General features: G+C 40.4%; 1 protein-coding gene across 2 annotated transcripts in view; it reads right to left on the bottom strand.

The window, feature by feature from the left end:
- Positions 1-12,522, bottom strand: part of tubgcp6 (tubulin gamma complex component 6) — a 25,368-nt gene extending 12,846 nt beyond the window's left edge. For both annotated transcript variants that reach the window (XM_026310587.1, XM_026310588.2), the window contains exons 1-16: positions 12,237-12,522; positions 11,176-11,969; positions 10,837-11,000; positions 10,287-10,500; positions 9,146-9,304; positions 8,294-8,415; positions 8,075-8,138; positions 7,864-7,973; positions 7,618-7,709; positions 6,056-6,195; positions 2,871-3,020; positions 2,358-2,439; positions 1,755-1,843; positions 1,240-1,355; positions 300-438; positions 101-184 (exon numbers count right to left, since the gene is read on the bottom strand). In XM_026310587.1, coding sequence (XP_026166372.1) covers positions 101-184; positions 300-438; positions 1,240-1,355; positions 1,755-1,843; positions 2,358-2,439; positions 2,871-3,020; positions 6,056-6,195; positions 7,618-7,709; positions 7,864-7,973; positions 8,075-8,138; positions 8,294-8,415; positions 9,146-9,304; positions 10,287-10,500; positions 10,837-11,000; positions 11,176-11,949 — 2,499 coding nt within the window. In that variant the 5' untranslated portion in view covers positions 11,950-11,969; positions 12,237-12,522. The remainder of the gene's footprint in view (positions 1-100; positions 185-299; positions 439-1,239; positions 1,356-1,754; positions 1,844-2,357; positions 2,440-2,870; positions 3,021-6,055; positions 6,196-7,617; positions 7,710-7,863; positions 7,974-8,074; positions 8,139-8,293; positions 8,416-9,145; positions 9,305-10,286; positions 10,501-10,836; positions 11,001-11,175; positions 11,970-12,236) is intronic.

Here is a 12,522-nt window from a genome sequence, read left to right as displayed (position 1 = left end):
CTAATGTGAGGATGTGTGCTGGAAGCAGTTTAAATGAGCATATAAGTAAAAAAAAAAAAAAAACTTGGGTTAATGTTCAAGAACCAGTGTGGTGTCATACTGGTGCTGGTTGTGGTAAGGAAGCAGAGGGCAGCTCTTCCACAGGAGGTCTCTTCTGACCTAGGGGATATTTCTCAAGTATTGCCTGGAAAGAAGTCACAAGAGGTATGGTTGAAAGGACTTTGCCTATGCTAATTAATAATGTAATAGTTGTTCATAACCTTTTGTTTGTAGGTGCTCAATGTCACTTTGTTACAAACCTGAATCTGCTGCCTGTCATGCATGAAGAACTGAGCTCGGGTTTCATCCAGCCTCATTCGCTGCACCCTCCACATGGCTCGTCTCTCTCTGCAGGCTGCTTCTGCTGATAGACGGCTGTATTGAGCAATCAGCTCCTTCCTACAATTTAGTAGGAAGTATAGAAACACAAAAGCTTTGAGTAAATCTAAATTTAGGTGAGGTTCGTATCTAGAGAAACTGGCATGTCTACAAAAGTTATAAATATGCAGTGTTTCAAGAAATGACTATTTTCAGTATCAATTAATCTGGTGACTAGTTAATCATCTGGTCTTAAATGCTGGCAGCAAAAACAAAGAGTTAACCTCCAATATGTGTCTGTGAATATGTGATAGCTCTGAATTTCATTCAATTCGAGCCATTTCCTTCACCTGTTATCAACCATCTTTAATGATCTACAATTAATGTATCAGGTAAACGCTGTAAAATATGAAATCTGTTTTTCCGTGTATAAAAGCTATAGTTTCACACCTGGCGAGGTATTTTTCAAGCAAATTAAATACTTTGAATCATTGCAAAAGTTATCACTGCAAGGAAGGTAAATAAACTGAACTGGTTAGATGAAAAGCCCCTGATGACAGGAACTCCTTTCAACTTTGGTAAACTGATATCCAACATTTCTTGAAAGTAAATGACAGTTTTTAGCCATCATATGAGAAACCACAGACATGCCATGTTTGCATTACAGACTGATAACATTTGGTCATGCTACGGCATCACACAGATGTCCCAACTACATGGAAAAAGTCCAGTCTCTGAAGTGTCCTGCACAGATGGAACTGATGTCCCACGTTTGCACAAAGTCAGTTCATATATTCTAGATCAAATAAACTCTTAACTGAGATTGATCAATTATCAATAAAACATTTACATCTCTAGTAGTGGCTGTAAAAGCAGTCAAACCTGGCTCTCTGCTCCAGATGCTCCTCCAGGGCCTGTAGCCTCTTCTCTCTGTCCCGCAGCTCTCTGGCAAAGCTGAAGTCATCCTCCTCCTGCTTCTTTTTGGCTGCACTTCTCCACTACACACGCACGCGCACACACACATGCACGCACACACACGCACGCACACACACACACACACACACACACACCCCTTTGCTTTCAGCATTTAACACAAATGCAGTAGCTGAATGTATAAATCCAAATTGTTTTTTTTTTTTTTTTTTTTTTTTAATGCTATGAAGTATTTTGACATTCAATTACCTTCAGCATTAAAAAACTGCCTTGTTTTGTAATTTAGTCTCTTGTCATCTATCACTTTTGCTTACTCTCTTAAATTCACCTGCTCATCTTTATTTTTTACATTTCTCTTGTAAACAGACAAACTCAAAACAGCACAAATCGAAATGTCTTATTCAGACATAACATTTCTTCTTTTTCCTCTATCAGACATCGCACACATGCACACACTTGACTACCTCTTGCTCTTGCTCCAGGTGCTGTTTCAGCTCTTCAAAACGCTCTCTCTTCTTGGCCTCCTCAGCCAGACGTTGCGACACCTGGCGCCCTACAGGAGGCGAACGAGATAACGGCAGGCTGCTTAGCCCCCCACATAGAAAAGTACATAACCTCTCTGCCTTTTTATCATGCACATGCACACACACACAAAACAACATTACCATCTGCCTCAAGTAAACATACAACTATGCCTATGCCAAAAGACACACAGAGCATCAGGCCAGACATTCCCCACTCAACCACGTCTACTTGCAAACTTTGCCACACATCTTTTGAAGTAATGAATGACGTGAGAAGTTTGCTAAACTGTGTAAGCAATGATTAGATTTCACAGCCTGTAGTACTGGAAGCCATTCAAAGCTTCCCTCACTGCAATTGCCTGTGTGCTGATTTCCTGAGAGGAATGAATGGAGCCAAAGAAAGCTCTCAGAGTTAAGAGTCAACAGGCCAGTGTGGGTTATACCCAGATTTGTTAAAGACAAACCTAGCCGGATGAGGGTGTGTATGTACAACCATTATATAAAATTATACTTGCAGTGTGTGTTTGTATGTGTAGCACTAACCACGGATGCTCTCCAGGGTTTTGGCTGCTGACTCTCTGACCTGATTGATCAGCTCCTGGCGTGCCTGCTCTGTTCGTAGGGCCTAATAACAGAAAGACAAGAAGTCATTATTGCTGCTGAAATTCTCAGTACTTGCAGGGCAGTGTCACAATCATGGATCATATTTTTAAAAAAAAAAAAAAAACAAAAAAAAACAGCTTCTCTTTCTCTCTGTCTTCAGGGAACAACCTATGTAATGACAAGTCGTCCTGCAGCTTTGCATTCCCTCTCTCAAAGTGTAGCCTTCCCTTAATTTTTAAAATTCCAAGTCAGCTAGCTGTAATGGTGTCTTTATTAAGGTAATACACTATGTTGACTGCATGACTACTATTATTTATTGCATAGTAAAAACATTTTTATATCCTTATTTAAAATTGACCAAAGCTTTTGTCACGCATATCTGAGGAGAAGCAATATTAACATACAGAATACAGAAATTTGAGATTGCATGAAATGATGTATGTGTTTCAGTACTTGCTCCTCCCTGCTGATGGCGCTGTGCTTAGCAATCCTCTCCATACGCCCACGGTACACAGCACAGTCCCTTTCAATCTCCTCAACCTCCTGGAGGGAGAAGGTGACAGCAATTCGAGGCACCGGCAGCTCTGACCAGCAGATATAGTGCTGTGGAAACAAAGTTAGCCGACAGTTACTGCTATAAACTTCACTGATTTAAGTGTTAATCGTGGTGACTCTCTCGTGCTACATAACACTAACATATCCAAGTTTCATAATCAAATATGTGCTATCTGAGATGTGTGACTCATTTTTATAGTAAATCCAAACAACAGCAATGTATGCAGAAGACATTTGGAAATAAATATAAATGGGAAGCTATGGACGGGTGACAAATTAAAGAAAAAGCAAGTGTCTTGGTAACGTGTGGGCGACCAAGTGCACCTTGGGCTACACACCACAGGACCTGAACATCATTTTTCCAAAAAGATATTTCCTCATTTGACATTTTCATGGGTGTTGTCTAACATGTCATTCCAAAATCTCCCATAGGCGTTAAAGTGAGTTACAGTCTGGTGAGTTCAAAAGCAAAAGCATATGATTCACATCATTTTCATACTCATTGAACCATTTAGTGATGCCCATTGCCCTATGGGTGGGTCACTGTCATCCTGGAAGAGACCCCTCCCATCAAGACATAAATGTTTTATAATAGCATAAAGGTGATCACTCAGAACAACTCTGTATTGATTTGAAGTGACTGCTCTGTTTAAGGGAAAAAGTAGACCTAAACTATACCAGCAACATGCCATTGGATCCTCTCACTAAAGGTGTCAAGCATTCAGGATTTTCCTTTACTCTGTCAACCATCCGTATGTAGTGATTTCTGCAAAGAGTGGTTTACATCTACTTTGAATTCAAAGTGCAGATCAGTTGTTACATTTTCTGCCTCAGCTTTACATCACTCCATCTAAATTACAGAGATAAAGTCTCTGGTGTCGCTGCACATTCATACCTACTATTTGGTCTCGGTCCAACACATATAATTTTTGCAAAATGTAAATGTTATATCACAAATCCATGTGATTAAGCCAAAGTTCAGTTTACATATCTTTTATTGTCATGAAAAATATGAGACTAAAATTGAATAGAAATTAATAATCACATGCCAAATAGACATAAACATGTATTAGAAATATGGTGAGCTTTTATCTAAAAGAAAAAAAAACATTTTAACCACACTGACTTTTGTGTAATTCTAAATTTATCATGTAAATATGTTTTAAAACTATTTTTGCAATGTTTTATTTTGGTCATTTTGGCTGTACATTTTTGTCCTATTACTGGTTGCAATGTTATCTATTTATTTACACTATCATTGGCCATGATAAACTGACTTATTAGCCAATAGCAAGCCCATAAGTAACCGTCTCCTTAATGTATACAACTTATTTTATTTGTAGCGATCCTGCAGTTTCTCCAAGACCAGAACACAGAAATGCTGTGGTTACAGAATGCCAATTAGTCAGGAGAAGGGGCTCTGTGGTTTAGGTCAGGTAGGGCAAGTCATAAAAAACATCATGGGCTGGTGAATCAGTAGGTGAGTCACAAAGAAGAGAGAAAATTAAATACAATTAAATAACACTTCCAACGCTTCGCTGAAGCTTAGCATTTGTCTGGCATGTTAAGCCTTGTGCCAAGTGAGGGGTCCTTTCAGTTTAAAGTATAACTCCTGTGCTTGCAGGCAGCATTGATGCCACCTTGGGTTGTGTGAATAATGGAAACTTTCTATTACTTTCAAAGATTTTGCTGACCAATTAAAAGAAAAAAAAAATCTAATAAATAATTGAGTGATTAATTGATAATTAATGGAATTGTTACTGTAGCCTTGATATCCTCTGATACAAGTCATTTTATCACTGGCAATATAATAATCTGGGAATCATACTCTGTATAAATCAACTTTTTGTCTCTAAAATTACAGTATCCAAGATGATGTTTTCTATTTTGTCCCACAGGCCAGTAAAGTAGCAAATCCTCACATTTTAGATTATGGGGCAGCAGCATAGTTGGCACTAGGGCTGCAGCTATCGATCATTTTTGGAAACGAGTATTCTACCAAATATTTCAGCGATTACTCGAGCGATTGGATAAAATAGACTTTTTGAAACAATAATACTATTGTGTAATACCTGACAGAAACGACAGGTTACCTTAAAATGATGTTACCTTGTGTTGGCTCCGCTGGATGAGCACAACTGTGCTTTCTGTTCAGATGTTGAAGCATTGATGAAGTGGTGTTGTTGTTCGCCGGTTCTACTTTACAATACAGGCATTGCACCGTGTTGTCATCTTTTTTTAAGTTTGAAATGATCCCAAACTTTGGACATGTTCTGCCTTTTACGGTTTTTTTTTTTCCAGTTTCGCTATCTGCCATATACTTTTGATACGGAAATGCGTTGTGCGACAGTGATTACGGTCCGTGTGGAACAATGATCCCTCGGCGGAGCAGGCCCGATAACGCAAGTGATAGTCATTAAACGAAGACTCGAGGCAAAGAATTTGTTTTTTGTAATCGAGTTTCTCGATTTACTCGAGTAATCGTTGCAGCCCTAGTTGGCACTTGCACATGACAAATCATTTTAGCAATTTTAACTGATTATTAAAATATCTCATCTGACATGAGAGCATTTTACAAAGCAGCCTCCAAATGGCAAAGATCTGCGCTATCAAAAGCAGCTCAGAGTTGAAACATCTACAATAAATGATCTGCCTCAAGAGATTCTATCACAATACAAATAATACTATATTGATAACGATTTAGAGAAAGCCATGTCCCCCAGATGTCACAACACTGATTATTTGGCCCAATCCTTGCGGACAGTATGGATTTCCAAATAGACCAAACCCTTGTTGTGGCAGATGGATAATTTGTGCAGTACATGGGGATTTTGTTGATGTCAAAGCCGATCTGTTTATGTCTAAGCAAATACAATACAAGGAATGGGGGTAACAGCAAGGGGGAAAAAGCAAATCAAATATGGCAGATTAATCTTTAGGATTAGCATTTCATATACGCAATCTCTTTGTTCTGTAAATTGGAAATATAAATTAGTTTACATTTAGTGATATATTTGTTCAACATTCAGCTGCACAAAATCCATCATCTGGAAATGTGGATATGCCAAATAAGTAAAACAAACCTGTGGACAGCAGATCTTGAGGAGGTTGATGGTCTTGCCACAGACATACACATCGTTGGCGATATGTCTCAGGAAGATAGGAACACAATCCTCCACATCCTTTGAGATTAGAGTGTAGCCTTGAACCCAGAAGTGTTTGTCTGCAGAAATTCAGAGATGCCTGTTACATGCTGTTCTATAATTTAGATCCAATAGTTTACTGGTCCATTACACCTCATACAGCAGAAGACTCACACAACTGAAGTACAAAAAGTAATAGTGGTTAGGATAATACCTAGCCTGTGCTGGGCCTAAAACCTTTCCATGTTAGTATGTCTTACAGGGCATGGCAAAGCTCTGGCTGCTTGAATTACTTGAAATTGTTAGTGCTTAGCTCAGTGATCCTAAGCAAAAAGCATAAGAGAACATGAATGCACTGAGTTTCCAGAGTTCTCTACAAAAGCCCTGCGGCTTGCTAAGAAAGCTTAGTCGCTGATTGCTTCTATGCCGATGGACTTCGAGGAGAACAATGACATTTTTGTGTCCTCCAGAAGGCAGGAACAAGAAGAGCAGAGGTTGAATGGAGGAGTTGATGAGGTGTAGCCGATGAGCAAATGAACCTCTTAGCCAGACAAAGCCGAGGTGACGGTGTGACCTTGCATCGGTTGTTGCATGACATACAATATTTGGACAGGCTAAAATGATTCATAAAAAAATATATATTTACGGAGTTCTGTCAAAATGAAACAAAGTGTACTAGTTTTAGGAATATGACTTTATGAAGACTATTTACTTGGAGATAACCTAATGTAGAAAAACTAACAATTGTCATTGATCTGTAAATGAGCTTCTTGATTAATCCTTTGTTTATATTATGTTAAAAACAGTGTACTTTATTTTTCCAGAGCACAAAATGGGATTTTCAAATTTTCAGCTGCAGGTCTACTTGCAACCCACGCAATCGAGCTTTGACTTGAAATTAATATGTCTTTGGATCAAAAGTTTAAAGTCAAATCTATATATTATTGCCTTGACAATTAAATAGAGGTACACAGACAAAACAAGACATGGTTGTCATACTGATCTGACCGATCCAATCGGGACCCACCCTACTGTAAAGCAAAAACATATCCATACTACTCATTTTAACATTACTCCTCTGCTCTCCTTAACTGATTAATTAGACAAAAATACTAATTCAGTTTGTCCATAACTGTCAAGGACAATTACAAGAGAGGAGATGTAAGGGAAAGAAATTATCTCAGAAAATGTTTTCTTTCAGCCAGAATACCAACTAAAGAGAATAAAAGAACATTATTTATTTGTGTTTGCCCCTGTGGCTTACTGAGAAGAGATGGCTCTGGTCCCCACAGCTGTGGGAGCGGATTCTGTTTCCCACTGATTATCATCCAATAACTTCATGACATCCTTTATAGACACAAGGACAAATCCAAGCAGGCAATAAAGGCTGTAATGAAATCTATTTTTTTCTGCTAGACAATCTGTCTGGCTGGCTTTTTATTTTCAGAACCTGCTGACTGAAGCCAGAGTGTTTATGCGATGCCATGTGTGTGTCATCTCACCTCTGTAGCCGAGGTACTCCTCATTGACCTGAATCATGAATTCGCCATAAACATCTCGAAACACGCCACTATACACCCAGTCAGACACAAACCTAAGTGAAGCACAGTAAAAAGTCAGACAGCTGAGACAGTCCCGGAAAAATAATCAATACAGCAAATTCCGCACATCAGTGGAGTAAAGTCATGTCCTTGGGTTTTACCATTTTGTTTTCAGGGCACGACTATATGAGACGCACAGTGACTGACCGTGTATAGGGTTCACAGCTGCTCTTCAGCAGAGACAACAGGACTGGATAGTTCTCATTGCTGCAGTTATTCTGTGCTTCGTTGTACAGGTAGGACAGCAGCTTAACACCCTAAGGAAAGCCACATGGCACTGAGCTGACATCCCATTTGACAGACTAAACACAGCATTGATGGATGACATATTGCAGTTTGCAGATAAAAGAACACTCACCACAGGGAAGGTAGTCTGGCCTGCACCCAAAGGCCCGTCTACACAGCACAGCTCTGACAGGTACCTTTGATTAAAACAAAGCAGAGATTTTTTGATCTGATAATATTGGCATCAAGGTCTGTCAGGACACGACTCCACTGGACTAACGTGGGTCAAGCTTTAGAAGTGTGAACTCAACACAGAATAACACAGAATAGAAAATACCAGTTTTGACCTCACCTGAGTTGGCAGCCAACTTTGCGAAAGAGGAAACCAATAGTCAACAGGCTGAGGGTGGGTGGAGTGCTAAGAACACAAGCCCTGTAGTAATGCAGATACTTCCGCAGACCACCTGTAAAAGCCTTGGAGAGGCACACACTTTTTACTATCTTTGCTGATATAAAATGCCATCTTATACAATATTGTTATTACTCTCTCAGGTGAATGTACAACGGTTAAACTGTAATAACATGAAATATTGCTCTTTGAGCCTCAGTTCTAGATGCTCCTGGCTGGTAAATGTGGGGACATGCAGCCAATCACAAACCATCTGGGGGAATATAAGAGATGAGAGACTGCTTTTCTGGCCTTCTTTGCCAATTTCTGCTGCCTGCTTATACCCAGAGTAGTTGTAGTGTGTGCTTTCTCCGTCAGCACTTACTCCATAATTCCTTTGTATTGTATGTTGTCAGCTTTATGTCACAAAGGTGGTAGGTTCAGCTGATAAATCTGAGTTAATCAATTGCTGTTCGTTTTTTCCTTGCATCTTTTTTCTGTGTATTACAGACTGTGTATTGTAGTTAGGTTTAGCATTGCATATTTTTCTTTTTGAGTACTAATAAATATTGTGGTTTTATTTCAACTCGGGGCTGGTTGGTCTGCTATTTTAGCCTGGGTCCCCCTGAAGTTCAATTTAAGCTTCATTGGTAATTATTAAAACAATAAGAAAATGCTTAAACCTACTCTTAATCTCCTCGGGTTTCTACCAATTTGGATTTGCTGGTCATAATTGTGCTATGCATCAAGTGAGTGGAGACATGAGAAGTTAAATGTGCTGTCTACATGGCATTAATTAAGATTATACAAACATACCTGAAAGACTAGGCCCTTCTTGTCAGCACTCTGCAGAGAAAAGCGGCTAAGCCTCAGGTAATAAGTACCATACTGGGCCAGTTCCCCCAAGAGACGAGACACACTCTCTGGAGAGGCTCCGGACACGCAAACACCAGGTCTTACGTCAAATTGAACATTCTGGGAAGGAGATTACACATTTACAGATGGTGGACAAAATACAATGAATAACTGTACAGTCTAATAACATCCAATAAAATAGCCCGGGAGCAAAAATTGTCTTTGCAAAGCGTGCAATATTGAATTTTTGTTGTGGCTGACAGAGAGTCACCTCCATGGTGATTTCTGAAGACATGGTTGTTGGTGTTATTATATTAGACTGCAATATATAATCAGGTGGCTGTTATTTTGTCCTTCCCATGGTTCTTTTATTAGAACTGGATACAGAGTTCCTAGACAGGAACCTTCTGGGGGTGCAAAAATAACATAAGACAATATTTTGCAGCACCACAAACCACAGGATCAAAGATTACAGTTAGGTCTAAGAAACACTTCTGATCATCTGACATCACAAACATAGAACTTGATGTATGACTATTGCATTAGATCACTGTTTGTGCTGGGGGTGCTCATGATATAGGGTCCACAACCTGTCCAGCAGACATGTTACAGTAAATTATAAAAGTCTGCCAGATAAACAATATTAGGAGCTAAGGGAGTAAACAAGGGAATTAAGATTCGATTGATGTTGTAAAAAGAACCTGCTGGAAATATAAAACATTAATGGGAAACAATAAAGCAACAGAAGAGCTCTCCTGTGGTTTTGTTTTTGCCATTAGGAATTGTTTTGTTTCTTCATTTAATGTATTACTGTATGTCAGGTGAGTGACTTGAGTATATGCTTAAGACTGTCACTTTTTTGTTTTATTTTCAGTTTCAAGGTAATGTGCTTTTAAAAATCAGCTGGGTTTGTTTCATCAAACATGCACAGATTGCGCATTGATTCTCTCCCATGATTCTCTTTTCTCTAGTGTTTCTTCAGTAATTGTATGCTGTCACTAGGCTTTTATCAGTTCATTCACTTTTACCACTTCAGTCAGATTGAGCCCTAAATTGTGTTATTGCCTTTAAGAGAGTGATAAATCAAGATAATGAAATGCACCTGGTTAAGAGGGAAAGTTGTGGATGCCACTCCAATTAGGACATTGAGGAGGTCAGATACCAGCTGTGTCTGAGAGTCCAGGGGCAGCAGGAGGATAGGAGAGGGTGTACTGGTGCTCACCACCCGAATCTCCCCCTCCCATAGTCGATAGAGCTGGTCGAAAGCCTCCCTACCACCTTCTGTTAGATAGAGAGACTCCCTTTTCCCCGGTGGGCTAGAGGAACAAACAGATTCGCATTTGGTATTTTGTTCCAGAAAGGGAAAGAAAAACTGAAAGCACAAACATGTTGAAGACATCACCCTAGACTATGGGAACTTGCAAACGGTATTCTTCTAAATGTTTTGACCTTTTATAAACTTAATGATTAATCACTTCATCAAAACTAATCAATGGGTAGAGCAGTGATGAAAACAATTAGTAGTTGCAGCCCTTAGCAAGCTACTTAACATTTTTGTTGATTTAGTTTCATATAGGTAAAGTCTTCTCTGAGCAGTAATTGTGATAAAAGAACTTTTAAACTTTCTACAGCATTACTGACATATCACTTACCAGCCAACAGACTCCCAATAGCGGCATCTTCCAGGCTCAAATGTACGGACAGCCTCCCATATGTCAATATCTGGAATAGGGCTGGGCTCTGACTGAGAGTCTGGGGTCAGGTTGGAGGCTGACTGGAAGCCCTCATCCTCAGACTGATCTATACATGGAGGGACCTGTGCAAACAACCAAAATGACTGATGATAACAGTGCATAATTTAGAGTTTTAAACTTCGTTTAAACTGCTACACAAACATGAACCAACTTACTCAGTCGGAAAGAGGCCCTATGACAAAAACAAAAAAAAAATCTCCAATTTAACAATGTGCATTAGACACAAATCTACCCTACCCTAATAGCCAGCCCAGTTACATCAATATTACTGGGAACAGGAGGCAGATCCAGTCTAATGTCTAGGTCTGAAGTGCGAGTGTTCTGAAGTGCTCCAAACAGTGTCATCCTGGTCTCCTTCTCAAATCTTTCTTCCATTTCCATTTTAGTCCTCAGAGCCAGCAGCCCTGTACCAGGAGGGGCATCCATCAACCTCTGAGTTCCACACAAATTCTCCAAAGTCCCCCATTCCTCCCCACACACTAACCCCCAAGCACGGGCCTCTAGCCTCTGCAGCTCCTCGCTCTGGTAGCCCCAGGGTCGAGGCCTGCGCAGCACAGGCCGCTCTCGTCTCATGTAGTCCGTGCTGAAAGAGGTAGGAGGTGGAGGTGCTGAACCAGCTAGGTGCACCAGGAGCTCAAGGACTGCATCTACTTCCTTCAGGCCAGAGGATGCTCCCTCTGGCAACATCCCCAGCTGCTCTTCCAACCTCTCTGCTTCCTCTCGACACCCGGCCACTCGTAGGTCAAAACAAATCATCAGGACTTTGTTTCTCGGTGGTGTACTTGCTGTAGCACTTGGTCCTGAGGCAGACCCTTTGGTGCCATCTTGAAATAGTTTAGACAGCAGGGCACCGTAGGCACGCTTCTTGAGAGCTTTGCGGTAACCTTCTCTTGATACTCCTCCCAGGGCACGGCGCTTCCACGATACTCCAGACAGACTGCAGTCACATAGGGCACCCAGAAGCTCAGTAATGCTGCTGCTCTTCATGTGGTTAGTAGAGCTCGGGTACATGGTGCCACCGTCGCATCAGCCTGTCAGAGTGAGCCAAAAGTGGGTTAGAGGGCAGTTTTCTTAGAAATGGGAAACACAATACACGGCTGCCTGATTCTGACCATTAGTGCACATTCATGAAAAGCATCATTAAACTAAACAGTAAACAAACAGCACCAGACGCAGCTAAAGATAACAGGCTAAGTTGTTTAGCTAGCTAACACGCAGCTAGGTTAGCTGTATCTGTGTATTTAATGATCAATACAATGTCGTTCCGAGGCACAACAATGTGTCTTTGAATTATTTACCCTCTCGAGATGGTGTGTTAGAAATTTCAACCATCCATCCACCAAACCGACTGCTTCCCGTGCATGCTAGCGTTCATTAGCAAGCTACTCTTGGATCATTTGGCTTAATTTCTTTAGCCAGCACGTAGAGCCCTGTAGGCAGACACTGTAAGCAGCTCTAAATGTGTCTTTATTGTTCGTTGGTTTGTTGTTCCATTATATGAGGGTCCAGAACTATGCTGTGTTGCTATGTTATGTTGTATTCGCTAACCACAAGCTAGCTAGTTGCTTCATTCATCTTCCATCA

Source organism: Mastacembelus armatus, chromosome 6, assembly GCF_900324485.2.
Source record: "Mastacembelus armatus chromosome 6, fMasArm1.2, whole genome shotgun sequence".
Classification (NCBI taxonomy): Eukaryota; Metazoa; Chordata; class Actinopteri; order Synbranchiformes; family Mastacembelidae; genus Mastacembelus; species Mastacembelus armatus.
This window is presented reverse-complemented; position numbering and strand designations above follow the sequence as displayed.